This window comes from Clytia hemisphaerica, unplaced genomic scaffold, assembly GCF_902728285.1.
Source record: "Clytia hemisphaerica strain Z4C2 unplaced genomic scaffold, Clytia hemisphaerica genome assembly, whole genome shotgun sequence".
Classification (NCBI taxonomy): Eukaryota; Metazoa; Cnidaria; class Hydrozoa; order Leptothecata; family Clytiidae; genus Clytia; species Clytia hemisphaerica.
In genome coordinates, this window is record NW_027104390.1 from 2,191,506 (window position 1) to 2,213,313 (window position 21,808).

General features: G+C 35.2%; 1 protein-coding gene across 1 annotated transcript; it reads left to right on the plus strand.

Moving 5' to 3' along the window:
• The first annotated feature begins 3,522 nt into the window (after nt 1-3,522).
• Nucleotides 3,523-15,339, plus strand: LOC136819762 (flotillin-1-like). The gene is made up of 14 exons (XM_067076006.1): nt 3,523-3,679; nt 8,784-8,859; nt 8,955-9,045; nt 9,269-9,370; nt 9,506-9,547; nt 9,886-9,930; nt 10,142-10,216; nt 10,650-10,745; nt 10,970-11,089; nt 11,301-11,333; nt 11,456-11,683; nt 11,956-12,093; nt 13,662-13,826; nt 14,180-15,339. The coding sequence occupies exons 1-14, from the start codon at nt 3,634-3,636 to the stop codon at nt 14,198-14,200; spliced, it is 1,278 nt and encodes a 425-aa protein (XP_066932107.1). The 5' UTR covers nt 3,523-3,633; the 3' UTR covers nt 14,201-15,339.
• Nucleotides 15,340-21,808: the final 6,469 nt, after the last annotated feature.

The window sequence follows — 21,808 nt, forward strand, 5'->3', positions numbered from 1 at the left end:
CCTCAAAATTGCTTAAAACCTATTCATTTGGATGTGTATATACCTCTATGATGATAATCAATTATGTGCTCCTCTAACTATATTACCTTTTTGCAGAACTGTAGGACCCTAAAAGTTGTTGTGGTTGATTTTTTTCTCATTTTCAACAAATATCTAAAAACTTGTTATTTCTACAAAAAAGAGACACTTATAAGACTAAACTTACTCTTAAAATGTTTGTACACAGTGTTTTAACCAATTCCTAATCGTTTTTCATGAATTTACATTTTCGGGTTGGAGGGGTAGCCTAATTTGCGTAACCGAAGGGACAACTTTCAAATTTTTAATTAACATCTTTACTAGGAAAAAACTTGTTTCAAAAGATAGTTTGAATTTTAATAGTCAAATATGATCTTTTAACCTAAAATGATAGAACTAACCAGAACTAACTATATAAACTTACAAATACTCCTAAAAATTGTAAATATTAGGTATAGAATAAGCGTAACGAAAGGGACAAATTTTTCAAAATTTGAAAATAGCTCTGCTTTGGGCCATCCAAGCCTCATCCCAAGTTTTAGATGATCCCTAAAATTTAAGTGACCCACTGTAGGTGACCCCTGAAACCGAAAATTTGACTTGCATTTCAGTTTTTCTTTAAGATTTTATATTGAGCATTCAAAAAAGAAGACGCGAAAACGCGTCCTATGGAGCCTAAGGGTTAATGAGACCCCTGGTAAAATTTGTTATGGTCAAAACAACTTCGAATAACTCCTAATTGTCATTTTCAGGCATTTTGAGCAGTCTTCAAAAAAAATCAAAAATTTTTGGTTAACCCTTTGAGCGCGCAGTAGTTTTGAAAATGTTGAAAAATTTCAATAATTTTTTTTTGAGATTTGAAATTTCAAAATGGCGTAAAAGCTTGTAGCTTTTGATTCAGACACTCGTTTTGGTACCAACCATTGGAAAGGTAATTCTATACTCTTTCAAAAAGCATTGGGTTTCCCCTTTAAATCAAGTCCTAGGGAGCTGAGACCCCAGCTTTAGGACTTGGTATTTTGGCTGTTTCAGGACGCAAAAACGCGTCCTATGGAGCCTAAGGGTTAAGAGATAAAAAGAAGTCATTTAGTGTAGCAAATGTGAGAACAGTCTACAATAGGTCTTTCAACAATGCAATAACTTCAGATATCTTGGCTTTGAAGAAAGAAACACTATAATGAACATCCAAGTCCCTGTAACACTCCCTTTTAAAAAAGGCGTAACGGAAGGGACATCCATAACGGAAGGAACATCAAATTTTCCAAGGAGATAACTCCCACCACATTGTTAATATAAAGTTTAAATGTACCTGCAAGTAAGAAGTCTAATGAGGGTAGTAGTCAACCAAAAGGAAAAGTTTTTAAGTCGAAGACTTGAGATGCTGTTCAATTTAATGTTTGCGTAACGGAAGGGACAAAACCAAGGCACATTTCCAATGGGAAGGACTGTCAATGAAAAAACATGTCAAAAATAGAGGATAACGGTTTGCAAATTGAATTTCGAGTAATCCCAATGGTAACTTGTGAGAATTTAACATAAACTATAATAGCTATTTGACAAAGATTTTCTTGAATGAAAATGAATTTGTGTAACGGAAGGGACAAGATCAGAGTCGCAAAACATGCTTTTTAGAAAAATGCAAAACCTGAGCAACAGTGAAAAAAGTATTTACTCAAAATATTGTGAAAACTCGCTCCTATCAATATTAGGTTGCTAGGTGGACTGAAAAAAAGTTGAAAGTGAATATTTTATCCCAATTGAATAACAAACAATTTTGAATCTTATTTTGTTTGCATTTTTCGTAGAAAAATGTGAAATTTAGACTTCTGCAGGGTCTGTAAGAGGAAAGACTGTCCTGTTGCTGGCCAAACTCTGATTGTAAGGGCACTTCTACCCCAGATCAATAATCAATAGACCTTTTTTTAAAGAGGCCACCCTGTTGAATAATTATGTAGTCCAGCAGAAAAACAATGATAAAACCATACATTATTATTACAATATGCATGATACAGTAATTATGCATGGCTCTATCATTGTTTTTATGACTGGACTACATAATTATTCAACAGGACGTCCTCTTTGAAAAAAGGTCTATTGGAAGTTTTGCAAGTTTAATGCTAGTTTTCAAGATATGAGCAGTAAAAGTCAAAAGCGTAACGAAAGGGACAGGTGTACCAAAAATGTGGCCTTCACCCAGGTGATTTCTGTACCTAACTCGAGATAATAACCCTTGAAAACCGTGTTTTTCAGCCAGAAACAGCTATTTTGTCCAGTTTTTGCGCTTTTTGAAGCTCAATATCTCGAGTTAGGTACTGAAATCACCTATACTTGCAATATATCTCTAATCTTAATTTTTTGAGAGCTTTCCAAAAATATACAACAGGTCTCCGTTTTCTCGAGCTAAAATTTTCATTAATTTTTAACCCTATGATTTTTGCCTGATATTTGTCCGAAAATCACACCAAAGTGTCCGAAAAAAAATTGGAAACATTGTAATTTCGATTCCCCTACCCCTTAGCTTTCCAAAAATGTATAACAAGTGCTTTGATCAAAACATTCGAGCGATTTTACAAAATGCCCTCTGTACTAAAAGTCTTGAGTATCGATCCTTCGGTGATCCATTATCGAGCTAGTATTTCAATTGAGTATATCGATTTGTCATTGATCGTTAATCGATTTGCTATTGATCGTAAATCGAGTATGAGTCGATAGAGTCGATGCATCGATAAAAGATCGATAAATAATCGATAACTAATCATAAGCTTAAAAAATTCTTGAGTATCGATCCTCTATCGATCTCCTATCCGGATTGTTAAGTAATCCATCGATCACATATCGATCCGTCATCGAGCCGTTCCGATGATCAATCCTATCAAGCGCGGACGTTTGGAACTGGAATAATGAAACATTTAACACTGGTCACTCTCTTTACTATATCTACAGAGTGAAGAAACATGAGAGTTCTGGAGCGTGTATAAACCCTTTTATATTGATTTTGGAAGAAAAAAAAATGAAAACTTACAAAACGTAACAGCATTAATGATTAAGTTTTTCGAAGTTAAAAAATAGTGCGTCGGGAAATTTTCCTCAATTCAAATCAGACCACTTTCGCTTCTTGCCTCGGCAGTCCAGAGCTTCATCAATACGAAAACGCCATTGATTTTAAAAACGATGGTTGTTAGGGCCATGAGATTTATGCCCGAAACACCTTAAGACGTTTCCCGACAGAAAAAGTGATTCTTAGTGGTCGGAGCTTGACCTAATTCTTACTTGCCTGCATATGTTACGGAATATACACTGGGGAGGTAAAATATTATCTTTCTGACTCCATTATTTAACTCGCTAGTCGTAAGAAAATTGTTTTCCTATATCTATCTTTGATAAAAGCAGTTGTCGGATCCGTGGTCAGTCGTGGTGCCTTTTTTCACATGTGATAGAACTATCATGTCGACATTGTGTGTGATCACAGTAATAACAAATCCTCCCCTTCGATTCGAAGCTGGTATTCGTAATAAAGCGCTTCGGTTTGCAAAATCAAGAATCAATCATTATTGACAAATTTTTAGGAAGTATATTCGCTTTTAGAGGCATCTCAACAGCTAACTAAACCGAAAAATGGGGTTCGTAACATGTGGTCCAAACGAAGCCATGGTTGTTTCTGGTAAGTCTATTCTATCAGTCTATAAGGTATTGAATTTCATGATCAATCAATTTTAACACTTTAATGGGTTTTTCTAGCCAAGGCTCTAAGCTAATAGTATAATTTTGACAGGGGTCGCCTTAAAGACATCTGTCCAGGAGCACATTTTAAAGAAAACACATACAATTTTCCAGCGGACAATCTGTTCAAAAAATCCAGGAGTTAAATTGTGTGAAAAACACAACCAGATGCCAGATTTTTTTCCAGGGAGCTTTATAATTTTCTTAAAAGGTCTCATTTTCTAGGAGCATTTTAACTTTATTAGAGAATAGCTGTTATATTTTTCCAGGAGCATAATATTTCTAGAGAACAGATATACATTTTCCAGCAGGAGTCCCATTTCTCCCAGAACAGATGATATAATCCAGGCAGTGTAGACCTAAAGCTCTAAAACAGCATCTAATAACATGAAAACCAGAATATGATTCTTCAATGGGAATCAAAACTATAAAGTGCACTTACAAACATCAATTTGTCAGATCTAACAAAATTAATAACCACACTGTCATCATTGACAATGAAACAAACGATTTTCTCTCAAGAGCCTTGTAAACATTCCAACAACTTCCATCGAAATGATCTATCACAGCTCAGTTTACCATTTTTAGCGCGGTCCGAGGATTGAGCCGAGAACTCTCGCATAGCGCCCGAGCTCCCGCGCGGCACGCACCGCGGGGATGAAAAACTTCAATCTGTCAATCATTTTCTCAAGCGAAGTGTACGCGAAGTGATTCTAGCTTTACGATAGTGCCGCGGATCATCAATGGATAGTATTCAATTATCATTATCCCTTTATTTTCATTCCTAGAACTTTTGCAAAAAAAAGGAAAAATAGAAAAGTTGTATTTTTTACTGCTCTATTCACATACTGAATTTGAAAGATCTTCTATGTGGCGTTTTTTTGCAAACTTCAAAAAACTGATTTTTGTCCCGCCTTTGCGGGATTTTGGCTCAAGTGCTTGAGTGCAGCATAGGGTACAAAGTCCAAATATGCGTTTCCCGTAATTTTTGTATGAAGAGTTAGGTCTACACTGCCAGGAGAGCCCAGGATACAGAACAGATAGTTTTTTCCAGGAGAAAGGGACCTCAAGAACAGATATTTCATTCTTCCTACCCGGTGGCTGCTCTTGTGCTTTGTTGCAAACAAACTCAGTATAAAGACATCGCTTTTACAGAAGACTTTTTGTATTCCCATAGGAATAAAATATTTCCAGACGATCTCAATCGAACGGAATCGATGATCGAACCAGTCAAACCAAATCGAACGCAATCTACGGATTGGAATTTGATTGTCGAACGCAATCGAATCTCAATCGAACGTCAAAATTCTGGGTAATATTCGATTGGTTCGATTGTTGTTCGACTGGTTCAATCATCTATTCTGTCGATTGAGATCGTCTGGCTTTATTCTTGCAGCTTCACAAATTCCAAGCTCTCAAACATCACAAGCCGAATGAAATTACTTTCGATTTCCCGTAGAAATTATGCATTGAACATAATCCGGGGGTAAATGAATCGACGATCGAACGCAATTGAACATCAATCAAATATCAATCGAATATCAATCGATTCTGAAAATTGCAGTAATATTCGATTGAGATTCCATTGCGTGGCTGACGAAACAACGATGAAAGTGAAGGAGAAAATTTTCATTGATTTTTGATAATTTTTGAACTTTGACGTTAAGAGGTGGAGGTGGGGGTGGGGGGTTTTCGGACTAATTTTACAAAAAAAGCTAAAAAATGATTATTTCTGTGACACATTCACTTATTATTTCAAAATGATAATATTCAATTATGGATAATTATATAGTAAGTAATAATAATAATTATATTCCAAAATTAATGTTTTGCCCTTAGAATTAAAGGTTTTTTTATTTTGACAAAAAATTTCGAGAATTTTTTGTTTGCAGCAAACAACTTTCCAACAGAAAATTTTTTCAAATTATAAAATTTTCAGATTTTTTCAGAAAAATTAAAAGAATTACAAAAGTTAGCTAAAATTTACTAATTTTACCAGTTTTAACTACCAAGGTAGTAAATTTTTTTCAACATTTAACGATAGATACCACCCATTTTACTATTTAACTACCCATTGGTAGTAAAAAAAAATTTCAATTCTTCGTCACACCACCACCGTAGTAAACGTCATTATGTCTGAGATTTTACTATCGAACCCCTCCCCCCTGTTTCAATCTCAATTTTGTCACCAATCTCAATCCTGCTCAATCTAAGATTTTCAGTCTGAGGCCAAAAAAAAAAGTAGTTTTGTTTCCGGAAATGCGGGTGACGAAAAAAAATCTCACCCGGGCGGCCGGAAATTTTTTTTTTTTTCAATTTTCCTAGAAAAACTCTAATTGACGTGTACGAAAAAATAATCCAGGTTCCATGTCTCTTTACTTGAAAAAACGAAATTTTAAGAAGAAGCTGTACTCTAAGGTAATTCTATTCACAACAACATAAAACAGGAAAGTAGAAAACATTTGTGACAGAAGATTTTCTTTTTCAAAACACAAGTGACATACGTAAATCTTTGAATACAATCGTTAAATGGATCGTAAAATGGAAAATAAACTCTTTATAAATCTTTGAATACAATCGTTAAATGGATCGTAAAATCGTAAAATGGAAAATAAACTCTTTATGTATCTTTTTTATTGCGACGAGCTCGCTGTTTTTTTCTATTTGCGGCCGGGTGAGATATATTTTTTCCAAAAAAAAGTTCACCCGGCCGATTTCCGGAAACAAGACTACTTTTTTTTTTGGCCTGAAAACCACAATTTTCGTCAGAATACCTAACTTTTACATATACCTTAAATTCTCAATATCCTCTCAGGCTTTCTTTTATTTGTTTTTATAGTTCAATCATGTAATAAAGGTTTATATATATGATTATTATTGAAATTTCCCGAGTGCAACGGAGGGAAATTAAAAACATTTCGAAATTTGACCGAGGGTAATTTATCCAGAATTTCACGAAAACAAGCATGAGATTCCTGGTTAATCTCATGGTTTGGATTGAAATTCTAACAATTCTGGAAGACGTCAATTTAACACTGGAATTAATCTGAAACTTTAAAAAGAGGTCTCAAAAAAGTCTATTATTGTATTTGTACTAGTAATCTCATGGTTATGAGGGAAATTCGGGATGAATTTCCCGAGGTAAATTTCGAAATTTGACCGAGGGTAATTTATCCAGAATTTCACAAAAACAAGCATGAGATTCCTGGTTACTGTACAGTAATCTCATGGTTTGGATTGAAATTCTAACAATTCTGGAAGACATCAATTTAACACTGGAGTTAATCTGAAACTTTAAAAAGAGGTCTCAAAAAAGTCATAGAAATGCGAATCGAGTTTTATTTGGATAGTATTCCATTTACTTAAGCCTTCAAAGTTAGTAAGAAATTCGAAAAAGGTGATGAATTTCCAAACGATGGAAATTTCACTTTTGCGGGAAATTACAAAATCTAGGAGGGAAATTACAAATTAACGTAAGCAAAAACGTCAATCGAATTTCAATCAACCATGAGATTATTATATGTAGCGAGAATGGGCGTTCAGGCCTGATGTTACTTAAATAGAGAGATAGATAGATAGATAATATTAAATACAATTAATATATAGATGAACAAGTTACCGTAAGTTGGTCTAATATTGACATCCCCCTTCTAATTTGGACACCCTTTTTTAAAGATGAGAATAATCAGAATGTTGGAATCGCTGATGGAAACTATTTTTTTTTACTTAGCTAGCAATCAGAAGAAAAAATCATTCGTCTAGGTGATCCCAACCTTCCTATTATTCCTATCTCTAAAGAAGAGTGTTGGAATTAGAAGAGGGATGTCGACATGAGACCAACTTACGGTACCAACATATAGTGATGCTGCTGATTTCTTATTTTTTATCTTTGAGAAAAGCAACTTTGAGTCAGTAGTTGGTGGGTCAACCAAATTTTGGTAAACTGGGGAGGCAATTGTAGAAAATTTTGATTTTAGCGCACCCTATTAAAAGTGATATATATCTATATCAATAAACATTATTCAAGCGAAACAAAACACACAGTGTACTGGCCTGTTTGTTTTTGTTGGTGCTTCGTTAATTCTCAACCATTTGCACCTAGAATTGACCTGTTCATATTTTTCCATGCTAATTTTTTTCCAAAAAAATAAAACCTTTGAGGAGTTTTGATAGTTTTTGGCAGTGTTCAGACAAACTTTGGCAAACCTGTAAAACGAAGACTTTTAAAGAAAAATCTCAGCTGCCCATTTATAGACATTTCAAATTGATCCACAAACACATTTTCAGTATAGATTATTACTCCCTCTCAAACTGCACAAGCTCCCATTTGAACTTTGAGAGGAAGTCCTCCCCCTGATTGCCTTATCCCAAAGTCTTTAAAAAATTTACCCCTTACAACTTTTCTCAGAATTGCAATCCAGGGAGGAAAGACTGGCACCCTCTCCTACCTTCTATCAAAAGAAGAGCCTTTGGGTTGCTTTGGACTGTGGTCACAATACCCATCAAGAGATTGTTAGTGAAGGAGTGCTTTTAAGCTATTGGGAACAGTGTCCGTAAAATTTCACATCTTACCTAGTACAAAGGCCTAGACATTTATCTTTAGGCAAAGGTTAGCCTTTTTTTATTTAAAGTTATACCTTATGTTATTTATCTTGATCATAGTTTCTAGAGGGGTCAAGACCCCCCCCACTTAGGTAAGAGGACCCCCCCCTTAGGAAATTCATTTAAAATTTCACACCCCCCTTAGAAAATCAGTATAAATGAAACGATTGTACAAGAGTCATAATTTAAGGAAGACCCCCTTATCTAAAAAGACCCCCCCCCCTTTAGGTAAGAAAACCCCCCACCCCCTTAACTGGCAACCCCCCTAGGAAAATCAAACTTTTAACACCCCCCTTGCTTTTGGTTCATCAAAACCCAAGACCCCCCCCGGCCCCTAAATGTAGGGGGGTAGAAACTATGTAGCTGATATGATTTCTTTTGAAAATACAGCAATACTGTTGGTTCAGACTGAGTAGCTATAAAATTTAATTTTTTTCCATCAGGTTGTGGACATGAAAGACCATTGCTTATTTCTGGAGGTCGAACATGGGTGTGGCATTGCTTCCAAAAAGTCCAAAAGTAAGGAAATTTTGCACCTTTTTTTAGTAGAGTGTACTGTCTCAATGACTTTAAAAGCAAGATTTAATTTGTTAAAATTTCTTTAATTATTTTAGAATCGCACTGAATGTTATGACGTTGAACGTAGATTCACCAAAAGTATATACAGTACAAGGTGTCCCTATCTCTGTCACTGGTATTGCTCAGGTTTGTTATTATAATAGTTAGTGTCTTGGTCCAGTCAACGTTTTGAATCTCTTAGGTCAAAGTACAAAGTCAGAATCATATATCTTTTCTTTAAAGTACATTAAGCATTTTTTACACAATTTGTTCATTAAATTTAATAATCCTGGAAAGGGTTGATTTTAAAGTATGTTCAATAGAATTTTAGTTCTAAGTATTTCTCAACTGCTACAAATATTTCTCATAGGTCAAAGTACAAGGTCAGAATGAAGAAATGTTACATGCTGCTTGCCAACAATTTTTGGGAAAGTCAGAACAAGAAATCCGAAAAGTTGCTCTTGAAACTTTGGTATGAAAAAAACTTTGAAATATTTCTTCTCTTGCATCTTGAAAGATTTTTTTGTGTTCTTTTACTTTAAAAAAACTTTTTGTGTTGACCAATAACTTTCTTTATTTATCAATTTCTTTTCTTTTTGACAAATAGGAAGGCCATCAAAGAGCTATCATGGGAACCATGACAGTTGAAGTAAGGACCAACTTTTAGTTGCTTCTTAATAGTTATTTAAAGAACAAAGTTGTGAATATAGTATTTGGACAATATAATACTTTTATTAGTGATTGACTCCTCCAATAGGCTATTGCCCTTCTAAAATTTCTTTTCCTGTTTTATCGATTTTTTTATAGAATAGTAATCTTTCTTTCAACAAAAAAAGGTTCTCTTATGCTGACAAAGCAGAATTAATGTTGTTTCTTTTGCAGTAGCAAATTTCTAAAAGCCCTTCAACCTGAACTGAGCAGAACTGAGCCATATACTGATAACCGATAAGAAGTAAGATGAAATGATTTCGTATTAATTCTTTGTAGCAAATCTACCAAGACCGTAAAATGTTCTCCAAATCAGTATTTGAGGTAAAATATTCATATCCAAACTTCAATGTACACAATTGCAATTTAGTGTAAAATTTCATTAGAATGATCAAATTAGGAAAATTTTGCACTTATTACTTTTGATTAATCTTTTGACATTATATTTATCATTGGCTTTATGGGTTAGATGGTAACCCTTTCGAGCAGCTATTTCTTTGAAATCGAAAATCAAACTATATTTTGTTTGTTATAGGTTGCATCATCTGATCTTGTGCACATGGGAATAAGTGTCATCTCGTACACATTGAAAGATATTCGAGATGAAGAGGTATAACAATTTCATTATATTATTTTGCCTAGAGCTCCAAGCTTGTGTTCAATCAAACAACTTGGGTGACATCCGGGGTAGGTGGTCAGTTAAATGAGGTGGGAAATCCAGGGAGGTCGGTAAAACTGGTAAATCCAGTGTTATCCGAAAAATGAAAAAATAAATTTAAGGGGGTCCTGAAAGATTGAAAAAAGAATCCACGGGCTCCTTTCCCAAACAAGACGTCTCCTCAACATAGGAGGAGAAAACTTTTTGGAATAGCCCAATTTTAGGAAATACACTATTCTCAAAATACCAAATATATTACTGTCCTTGTATTCAATGTTTATGAGCGCCTTGCACTTTTGTTTTAAAATCGGTATTTGTATTTTAGAAAGAAAAAAAAATTATATGTGTAAATTGAAATCTTTTTCTAATGAAATTATTTTCATAGGGCTATTTGAGATCCCTCGGTATGCAACGTGTCGCTGAAGTTCAATGTGAAGCCAGAATTGGTCAAGCAACAGCCACTATGCAGTCTGGAATTAAGGTGAGAAACAAAACTTCTTCAAAACTTCAAAACCTTGTTAAATATGGTTAAATTTTCATACCATTGCTTATCCTTTATATCAAGATTTTTTGGAACTTTTACCTTCAATCCCTCACATCAAATAAGGAATATCATTTTTAAACCAATTCTATTCAGTCTCCTATTTTGTTTATTTTCCTCAACCAATGAAGTTTGAAACCATTTCTCGGCTTTCCTCGTTTTAGGAAGCTATTGCCGAAGAACAACGTATGAAAGCCGAGTTCGTCAACAAGATTGAAGTGGCTCGTGCTGAAAGAGATTTCTCCTTGAAAAAAGCCTCTTATGACCAAGAGGTCAACACCAAGGTATGAAGTATTTTACTTGCAATTGATCATAATCCATACTCAACCGGACCTTAATTAATTCATTAGTTCTTAACATTGTTTTCTTTCACCTTTTCGTCGTTTTGCACTTATTCTCAAAAAGGAGTTTGAAAGAACTTCTATATCTTTTCTAGAATTTTGTTTTTTTTTTAACTATATTTTTACTAAAATGAAATAAATTTTTTTTTTTTAGAAAGCGACATCAGAATTGGCCTACGATTTACAGGTAATTTTAACTTTTATGATTCAGAGTAAATTTATAAATCGTTGGTAAGGTTAGATAATAAAAGTCAAACCTTGCTATTTGGGCGTAGCTACTAGTCACTTGATATATTTTTTCTTTTGTAGGCTGCAATTACCAAACAACAAATTAAAGAAGAAAACATGAATGTCAAGGTTATCGAACGTAGCCAACAGATCAAAGTTCAAGCTGAAGAAATCATCCGTAAGGAGAAAGAGTTGGAAGCCAATGTCCGCAAACCAGCTGAAGCACAGAAATACAAAGAAGAAAAAATTGCCGAAGCTAACAAGAACAAAATCATCTTAGAAGCTGAGGCCGAGGCTGAATCCATCCGAGTAAGTTGTACTGTACTGGTTTGCTATCATTATAATTGAGCTACATGGGGATCGGTTTTGATCTTTCGTGTGTCTAAGCTAAGAATTGTGTATATTTATACAGCGTTAATGTGATAACTCCTGACATTTGATGTCAATCAATGGACCATGAATTTAATCTCTCGTTAAGTCTTTGACAGAAATTAACAAACCATCCTAGTGAATTTTCGTCTTTTGGTTTTGAGTCCCATTCGCTCTTTTTGGACTAAAATCTGAAACCATTGAATTCTTAGGTCCGTGGAGAAGCAGAAGCTTTTGCCATCGAAGCCAAGGCCCTAGCCGAAGCCGAACAGATGACCAAGAAAGCCGATGCGTGGAGAGATTATCAAGAAGCCGCCATGGTTGACATGTTGTTGGAGACTTTACCAAAGGTATTTTCATATTACTATCTCCATTATATATTGATCGTTTCGCTGTTTACATAGATCAATTCACCGTCAAAATTAAGCAGAGCTGACTGCGCTCCCTTCACGACTTCCCTTTGGTTGGACGCAAAACCCCTCTAAATTTTAGACCAACAAAAGGTCTCACTTCTGATTAAGCATTGCACGGTCGAAATAGCCTACTATGGGATTGATAAAAATGTCTACCTCATACAAATTCGTTTTTTATGGAAGAAGCAAACAAGGTTTCGAGTCGGAGCAAGATATTTGACTGCTATTTAAGAGGGACCATCTTTTTTAAATGTACAGTAAACTCATTCAAATTAAACGCTAAAAAGGGATTGGGTCGATTTAACATGCTAGGAATGAAAAGAAAATGTATGTTTCAGTAAGAACATCAATGCAAACACTTTCGGCAATTTCAGGGTTGATACGTGTTTGTATTGTCGTTTGTTATGCCGTTCACATTTTAAAGCCTATATTTTGAGGCTAAAGGGTTTCGTCAAAGTAGGAAGTAACTTGTCTATTTGGACATTCTTTTACACGGGGACACTTTTATGACCACTATCTTCATTGATAAAAGTAACTAGTGATAAACAACTGCAATGCATCATGTTTCTCCTGATAACTTCTCACTTTATGCTTCAGCGGTTGTTTTTGAAGTGCTTTCAATACTAAATTACGTAATTTCGTTTTAATTTGCTTACATTTGCTTGCACGAAATTGCAAAGGCGGATTAGCATTCAAATCACTCAAACAATGTAGAAAATGCAATTAAAGCAGTTAAAATTGATAACTGAATATAATAGCGCATGCTATTGTGAAGTGTCTCAAAGAAATACCTGCCATATATCATGCTCATGTGATCTCCTGCTGATGATTCAGTTTTATTCATTGTTGGTATTTTTCATAAGGAAATGTACCTTTTACTCTTTTATAAAAGCACTTTGGTCTAGATACGACCTTAATAGCATTGCAGGTAATAAGATCAGTTTGCTATAAGAATATTTCTGATTTCTTATAAGAAATAGAATCAAACTCGGAAGTGTAACTTTGAAAAGAGAAAAAACTAAATGGTCCCTAATGCATGAATACTAACCACTGAAAGTGGTTAAAGTTTCTACAAACTTTACCCTCTTTTTTCCTGTTTATACTTTTCGTTCACAGCGGGTATGAACTAAATATTCTATATTCATTAAATTTCTCTCTGATGTCAGAAAATTGCCTGAGCTGTCTGAACAGTGCTTCTGTAGATACATTTTGGACTTATATTGTAACTTCAAGTCAAAAATGTTTAAGATCAGAATACATATTACATTAGTGGTTTGTCTTAAGACCCGTCCATAGATTTTTTACAAGACACTTCTCTTAAGGGTTTCCCACGGACTGATAAGTTAAAAATTACTCGATTTTTACTATGCATACTAAATCAAGCAGGAATTTCTCAATGTTTCTTTAAGTATTTTAATCCAGTATTGCTGACTGCTTTGTACAACCAACGAATAACTTATATCTAATAACTATATCATTTAAAAAAACATACTTCCAAACTATAGGTTGCTGCCGAAATTGCTGCACCATTATCCAAGGTCAAGAAGGTAACAATGGTTTCCAATGGTGGTGCAGATGTTGGTGCATCCAAAATCACAGGGGAATTATTGGATATTGTTATTCGTATGCCGCAAGCAATGGAACAGCTCACTGGTGTCGATATCACAAAGGTAGTCTTTCTTTGTTTTGTACACCTTTGTTTACAGTTCCCAAAATTAAATATTTAAAGCCTCATATTTCAATTCTAAAAATGCCAATACCCTTTTAAGTCAAAAAAGGATCCCTCTATGTATGTTTAGTCCCAAAGGATTTAAACTTCTATTTTTTGGGGTGGAGAGGTTGGGATTCAGGGTCAATCATCTTATTGGGCTGTTGTAAACCCTACTGGTGTAGTCATATCAAGTATCAAGATAGTAAATATTCGTTGAAGTTGGAGGGATGAGTTAATTTGACTTCTTCTCTCTTCACATTCAGGAACAACTGACTTTTTTAGTAATATGTGAATTTTTGTTTTCTCTTTTAGTCCTTCCGCAAAGGGGCATAAACTCACGGGTTGAATGGAAAACCATCATTGACCGTTGGAAAATGATTATCACATATAGATTGTATATATTTAGTCCTCTTGATTTTCAATAATCAACCGGCCATCGCCATGGTTTTATCACATCATGAAATGATAGACACTAAAAGTATTCTTTTGGCTTCATATAATAACTAAATAATGAAATTATGTAAAATCATTATAGTAAAATATCAATTATTTAATCAAATTTAATCCTTATAGGTTCTGTTTTGGAAGAGGTTCAAATTTTCGGTCACAAGGCTATTTTATACCCAGTGGAAGAAATTTTGAAACTCCTCCTCCTTACAATCTAAACTCTTTGTTTTTTTAAGGCTAATCATAAAGCTTTGTTTTAACTTTACTAAAATCTTTCGCTTTACCATTACTCTCTCACTAACTGTACCTTCTTAGCATAGATACAACTTTACATGAACTGTAAAACCACATGGAACTCGAGTTTCCCTATTAGAGGTGATAAGTATTTTCTAATTGATCACCTCATTTTACTCTTTCTCTTGTTTTAAACAGTTTATACTTTACTATGTTTGTAACAACTATTTTCAATCAATAGCAGGTCCACTTTGAATGCACACACTTTATTTAAAAACGTATTTTAATACTTATTAAAGGCTCTTCCAGAAAACTTTTGTACATGGGGGGGTGGAGGATATATTGGATATTTTGTCCGGGTGTAGTGAAAAATCTGCAAAATTTGCCTTGTTTTGGAGGCAAATTTTCTCTGTTTATGGGTGATTTTGAATGTCCGGGGGGTCAACTGATGCTTGTCCAGAGGGTGAGATAAATCCGGGGATAAATTTCCAAAAAATGTTATACCTACACCCCCCCATATTCAATTTTTTTCTGGAGGAGCCCAATCTTATATTTTGTTAATGCGAGTGTTATCCATAAAAGCACTTTGATCTCTTCTCTTAGTTCGATAGTTTCATGTATGAGATGAATTTCTATAGCACTACGTATGATTTTTTTATTCTGATTTCCTGTGTTGTTTTTTCAACCAAAATAATTCGCGGATCCAGAATTTGTTTATTCGAATATTATAAAGATAATTGTACATTTATATTATTTCTGATGACCTAAAATATATCCTGGAAAAACTTTAAGCTTTGTATCAATTTCTTTATATAGTCTTATCTCCGAATACTGGTTGTTCCTAGTCTATGGTTCTTTTGTTATACACCGAAAGCAAAATGGAAAGTGTAGATATTTTACTAACAGGTAGCTGACGCTGCCCCAATTATCCAATGTGCTTTTCTACAATAAACACAAGAAGTTCTTTAAAATACATGGAAAGCGTTAGAAAATAAAAGTGAAACCCACAAAACCTTTAAAACTAAATTTTTCCTCCGCAGAAGTACCTGTCTAGTAAAGCAACAATCCCCTTCGCTCAAACATTCAATTGAAAATGAAACCAAGTTGGTCGCTAATAAAAACCACAGATATCTGTAAAGGCCGAAGGGCTAGATAGGCAACTTTAAGCTTTCTCCAGCAAAAAAAGTGAAGCAAAAATTTGACTTTTTAAATTTCGTGCCGATGGATAGGATCTAGTATTTTAATTGTTTTCGGAGCGCGAGATCAAAAAAAGTAGGCGGCAAACGCTATTTCACATCTCTCAAACCGGTGAAATTGCATATTTTAGTCACGTGACTTTGGTAGGAAATCCTTCCAAACCTAGGCTTCACTTTTTGATAAAAGCCGCAAATCTAGCCCTTCGGGCTTTACAGATCTGTGATAAAAACTGTTCAAGAGAACTCTTCTTCTTCCCAAGTAGAAGGTACTTGGGGTACTGCAGCACTCTCCGAATTTTTACAACGATTTTGAAGAAAAGTGATATTACTCAGCCGCGTACTACTCAATATACTTAGTAACTGACTTGCTTTTTTCAGCTGAATGTGAAATTATACCACCACAACTTCTTTGATAAGCGCGAGGTTAGAGAAAACAAGGTGTTTGTCCGGTTTGTAACTCCGCATCCGCAGTTAGTATCCCGAAAAAAAAACGGTTTCCCGATTAACCGAAAGCGGATTATATTTTCCCGAAAATTTATATTCCCGCAAAAAAACTTTCTTGACGATTCCATGTGCGTCATTTGATAAAAAACTCAAAAGTGAAAGCCAGTTTTCCAGAGTTTTCTCAAAATACCACATTTTTAATACTTTGATCAGAACAGAGACAATGGCTGAAGGAAATGTTGAAATAATTACTGAGGTAAGAAATTCTATCATCCTATTAAGTATAGTTTTTCAACACTACAAGCCAGACATAGTCAAATAGTTGTTTTGGAGAACACATAAATTACTTTCCCCTTTCCCTCAGCCAATAAAAATGGGATAAATTATCTTGTCTCTTGGTAACTGTTTCTTTTTAAGAAATTCTTTCGACTTCATGACCAAAAAAGATAGAGTTTTAATATGGTTACAATGATACCCATCAAGCTGGTGAAAAATCTACATAGAATTTTATTACATTTTATTAATGTGGAGAAAATCGCTAAAAAATAGATAAAATGGCGTCTCCTCCGTCTCCATATTTTAACTATTGCATAATTAAACCCTCCACTACAGATGTATATACTTTTAATACGCTGGCTCTCCTCCCTAGTGCCTTGGAAAAAGAAAATCACTAATTTTCAATATTGTATCGCGCGGAATGTAGGGAAAAACATAGTTTCTCCAAGAAAAAACTTCAAAAATGGAAGGTATATACACAGTCCATCACAAACTGCCATATAATTATAAACAAAACTCAACATTCTCACAAAGGTTGTCTTTTTGATTTCCCAAATTTTGTCGTAAGCGTTCACTTTCACAATAATTTCCAGACGATATGTCAATCGAACGGAATCGAACGAAAATTCCAATTGAATCAATCGAACGCAATCGAACGCAATCGAATAATTGCGATTCGATTGCCAAACGCAATAGAATATCAATCGAACGTAAAATTCTGGGTAAAATTCGATTGATTCGATTGATATTCGATTACGTTCGATTGATATTCGATTACGTTCGACTGCGTTCGACGGGTGGTCGATTAAATTAGATTCCAATTTACCTCAATTCCTTTCAATTTCGAGCGCCTCTTATTAAGTAGGTTAAGTATCGATACGATAGATAAATCAACGCAAGGAACGGGCTTTGACACACAACCTGCAGTAAACATGTGGGCCTGCATGATCTGCATTTTCTAGAATCCAGGCTAAAATGATTCATATCATCTCGTTTAACTCTTCAAATGTTGAACGAGAATCAGCGTTAATCAACAGAATCAATTAGTCGAACCAGTCGAATGCATAAGCCAACCGAACGTAGTCGAATCAATCGAACCAATCGAATCAAGGCACTAATCGAACGCAATCGAATCAATCGAGAAAATCGCGGTAATATTCGATTGGCATTCGATTGTGTTCGGCAATCGAATTTCAATCATTCGATTGCGTTCGATTGCGTTCAATTGATTCGGCGTTCGATTCGTTCGATTGACATCGTCTGGTAATTTATGTAATTGCAATTTCGGTCAGTCCACAGTCGGGTTCAACATATACGTGTGTTTTTATTCACGTGACCGAAGTGCCTACTAAAACGATCCAGGGGTAAGTAGCGAAGCAACACAGCAGATTAATCATAAAGTAAAGAAATATCTTTTGGCATTGACAATCAAATATAATATATTACATTATATTTCCTTTAATTCAAAAATCAAAAATTCATTTTGTTTTCATTCGCGAAAAAAGAAAATAATAATAATGAATTAATATTACATACTAAGATGCCCCCGTCTTTTACTCTGGTCTGATTTCCGATCTCGGAACGTGAAAAACGCCCGTCCGCCCAATATCTACCTAATCAGCTTAAATTCACTTTAATTGTCCTTTGACTTTCAAAAAATAGTATTTAAAAATTATGAATTTTATAATAATTACAAAAAACAAAAAGTTTCATACTTCATTAGTGAAATATTCAATAGATTCCTTGTTTCAATTTTCAGTGGGCGTTTTTCTAGGGTTCGTTTATCGCGCAATTTTTGCGTCACACAAACTTTCTCGACCGCTCGTAATAATTATGCATTGCCAAATTTGGTTCTCCATTGTCAAGACAGGATCAATGGTGACGTCACCTAAGCATAAAAAAGAAAAGATTCCGTCAGGTTTATGCATATATTAATTTGCGAGATATTCTATTCGCCGCGCGAGCGCATTTTTTCGTAGGCTAGTCGGAATACTTTCTTTTACTCGCGGGATTGGTGGTCCGAAAAAAATGAAACTTCAAAAAGTTGCGTATTTCCAGTGAGTAAACGATTCTGACAATTAACAAAATTGATGATGATGATGTTTTTTTCGGTCAGGCAAATGTCTCGTATTGGGGGTTCTAGTCTTGACCCCTAAGCCTACGCGAGATTGAAGCGTTTGGGTAAACGAGACAAAACTCCAAAAAAGCTGGTGTTTTAAAGCGCTCGAAATATCGCTGTTTGTGACGGACTGATACAGGCCAATGGGAAACCTGTTTGTTAAAAATGGTTGATTGACAAGTAGATTCTTACGCAATAAGCCAGTAATCAAATTTAAAAGGAAGACGCAATTCTTTCGTTCCTTTGAGCATAAACCAATTAGCTCTCTCTCTTATATTTTTCTTAAAAGAATGTTTACAAGAATAAGATTTTGTTTATTAAATAATCTTTTAAAAGTGTTGATTGATGCGTGAGGCCTTTTCATTGAACATTCAACTCTGTCGGTATTTTTTTAGACTGTACCAGAGATCTTAGAAAAGAGGGAAAAGAGAATTTTTGTTTCAGAACCACTTAAAGGGCCTGAGAAATCCGATGGGGTCTTTCAAAGATACAAACTTACAAACATCAATTTGTCAGATCTAACAAAATTAATAACCACACTGTCATCATTCAGTTAGGGAAACCATCCAGGATCCTGCCATTCTATAAGCCAGCAAAAACTAAACGACACTTGTGAACTTAAGTTTCTTACCATTTTCCATCGAAAACAATCAAAAACATCGCTACTTCCCAAAGCTGGAGACCAAAACAAATCATCTTCCAAGATTATGGCGCCCTTTTGGATCTATTGTTAAGGCCATCAAAATGGTGGAAAGAGTTATGGAAAATCAGAGGCGCCCGCTGCTTTGAGGGTGGTAACGCCAAAACGCCCAATATGATCTTCCAATAGAAGGCGAATTACGCCATGCACTCCACCACAGCACGCAAAGAACGGTGTTTCCGTGAATATCAATAATTATAAGAGTATCTTATGTGCTTAACTTCAGAAAACTTTGAGTGCTTCATTGAAGATGAAGAAGGTAAGAGGATGAAAAATGCGCTGGATAATTATCATTGTAACAGTTTGGTCAATCATTGCTAAAAGTTTAAAAAAGTTTATTCCGATGCAAAAAAAAATTTCAGCCAATTAAAAGCACAGTGTGCTTATACTTGCTGGATGCTTGGTACATTGTCTAGGCTAAAAAAAGTGAGAAAAGACACAAACGCCTTTTTTTAATGAGTGTAGTTGTGATTTATTTTATTGCCGTCGCGTACAAAAACTCACGAAATGTTCCTAACTGTCATTGACAATAAAACAAACGATTTTCTGTCAAGAGGCTTGTAAACATTCCAGCAACTTCCATCGAAATGATCTATCACAGCTCAGTCTACCATTTTTAGCGCGGTCAGAAGATTGAGTCGAGAGTTCGCAGAAAGCCCGCGAGCTCCCACACGGGTGAAAAACTTCAATCTGTCAATTATTTTCTCAAGCGAAGAGTACGTGAAGCGATTCTAGATTTACGATAGGGCCATGGATCATCAATGGATAGTATTCAATTATCATTATCCCTTTATTTTCATTCCTAGAACTTTTGCAAAAAAAAGGAAAAATAGAAAAGGTGTATTTTTTACTGCTCTATTCACATACTGAATTTGAAAGATCTTCTATGTGGCGTTTTTTTGCAAACTTCAAAAAACTGATTTTTGTCCCGCCTTTGCAGGACTTTGGCTTAAGTGTGCAGCATAGGGTATAAAGTCCAAACATGCGTTTCCCGTAATTTTTGTATGAAGAGTTAGGTCTATACTGTCTAATTCCGACACCCTTTTTTAGAGACAGGAATAATATGAAAGCTTGAATCACTGATTGAAAACGGATTATTCCTCTCTGGACCACTAAGCAAAGAAAAACAGTTTCAACCTTTCTATAAATATCAGCTGATAAAAAGGGTGTCGGAATTAGAGAGGAGGGGTGTTGACATTAGACCAAGTTACGGTACCAGACTATCCCACTAGATACAGTCGATAACTTTTTCCAATCAATGTCAATGACTAAGGCTGTCATAGAAAAAATGTTCTGTTCGCATCACAGCAGTTGTTAAAAACACATGTGGGTGGGCGGGTGGCCAGAAAGATTTTCTGGTTTTAGAAAATCGCATCAGAAACAGTCAGAAAGCCAATGGGCCATTCCAGAATTTGTCTGTAGCAGGGGGGGGGCGGACAACACAGGATTTCGGAGGGCAAAAGTTTTCACCAAAATTCGAAATTTCCAATTCTTCCCAATTTCTTCTTCTGATCAGGGTGAGGGGATGGTCAAGCTCAAGGTCAAGAGAAAAACTCGTTGAACCTTCAATCTTCAATCTCAGACAAAAAAAAAGGCCTAAAGGCAAAAATTCATTTCCTTCAATGTGGAGTGGATTTGGCTTCTAGAATAGTAAGGCGGCAATCACAAATATCTTCGTTTAGCGTCGCCTGAACAACTCTCGAAAATTGAGTAGAATTGAATCAGTGAGTCGGTAAATTTGTCCAACTTTTTCTGTCAATGACATTCCTTCGTTCAAAAATTTTATTATTGCCGATTTTTTGCAAGCAATTTCTAGCGCATTCACTGCATTTTGACTTTGTTTATCATTACATGTGCCATTTTGGGTTGGAGATCACAGTATTCAAAGGTCATAATTTGAAACCACCCATAACACGCGGTTGTTTTGGCTGCTGGCTGGCTGGCAGTTTCCTTCAAGAATACACTACGAAAATGGATGATGGAGGTCGGACGAGAAGAAGAAAACCCGAAAACCTTTACGACCGACCGACCGACCGACCGACCGACAGACAGGCAGACCAACTCACTTTTTAGACCCAACGAGGACGCAAAATGAAGATATTTGTGATTGCCACCTAACCCAAACTCCCCAAATCCAATAAAAACAACATTGGCATCGGTAAAAAAGGGGTTTTCAGAGCTTATTTTGGAATTTTTCATGCATTTTTGAAAAGTCTACAACCTTTTATCTGTGATTATGAATAGAGCGAGCAGTATAAAAGACAACTTTTCTATTTTTCCTTTTTTTCAAAAGTTTGACTCCAGAAATAAAAATAAAGGGATAATGATAATTGAGTATTATCTACTGAAGATATGCGGCAGTATCGTAAAGCTAGAATCGCCTCGCTTACTCTGCGCCTGAAAAAATGGTTGACAGTTTAAAGTTTCCCACCCATCGTGCGGGAGCTCGCAGGCGTTCTGCAAGCTTTCTTAGCTCAATCCTCAAACAGCGCAAAATGGTAGAACTTAGCTGCTGGAGATAATTT

Bases quoted from the DNA above. Each gene is read 5' to 3' on its own strand.
- LOC136819762 (XM_067076006.1), top strand. From the start codon at position 3,634: ATGGGGTTCGTAACATGTGGTCCAAACGAAGCCATGGTTGTTTCTG. The intron at 9,931-10,141 runs GTAAAATATTCA...TGTTTGTTATAG, and splicing joins TCTCCAAATCAGTATTTGAG to GTTGCATCATCTGATCTTGT. The intron at 12,094-13,661 runs GTATTTTCATAT...TCCAAACTATAG, and splicing joins TGTTGGAGACTTTACCAAAG to GTTGCTGCCGAAATTGCTGC.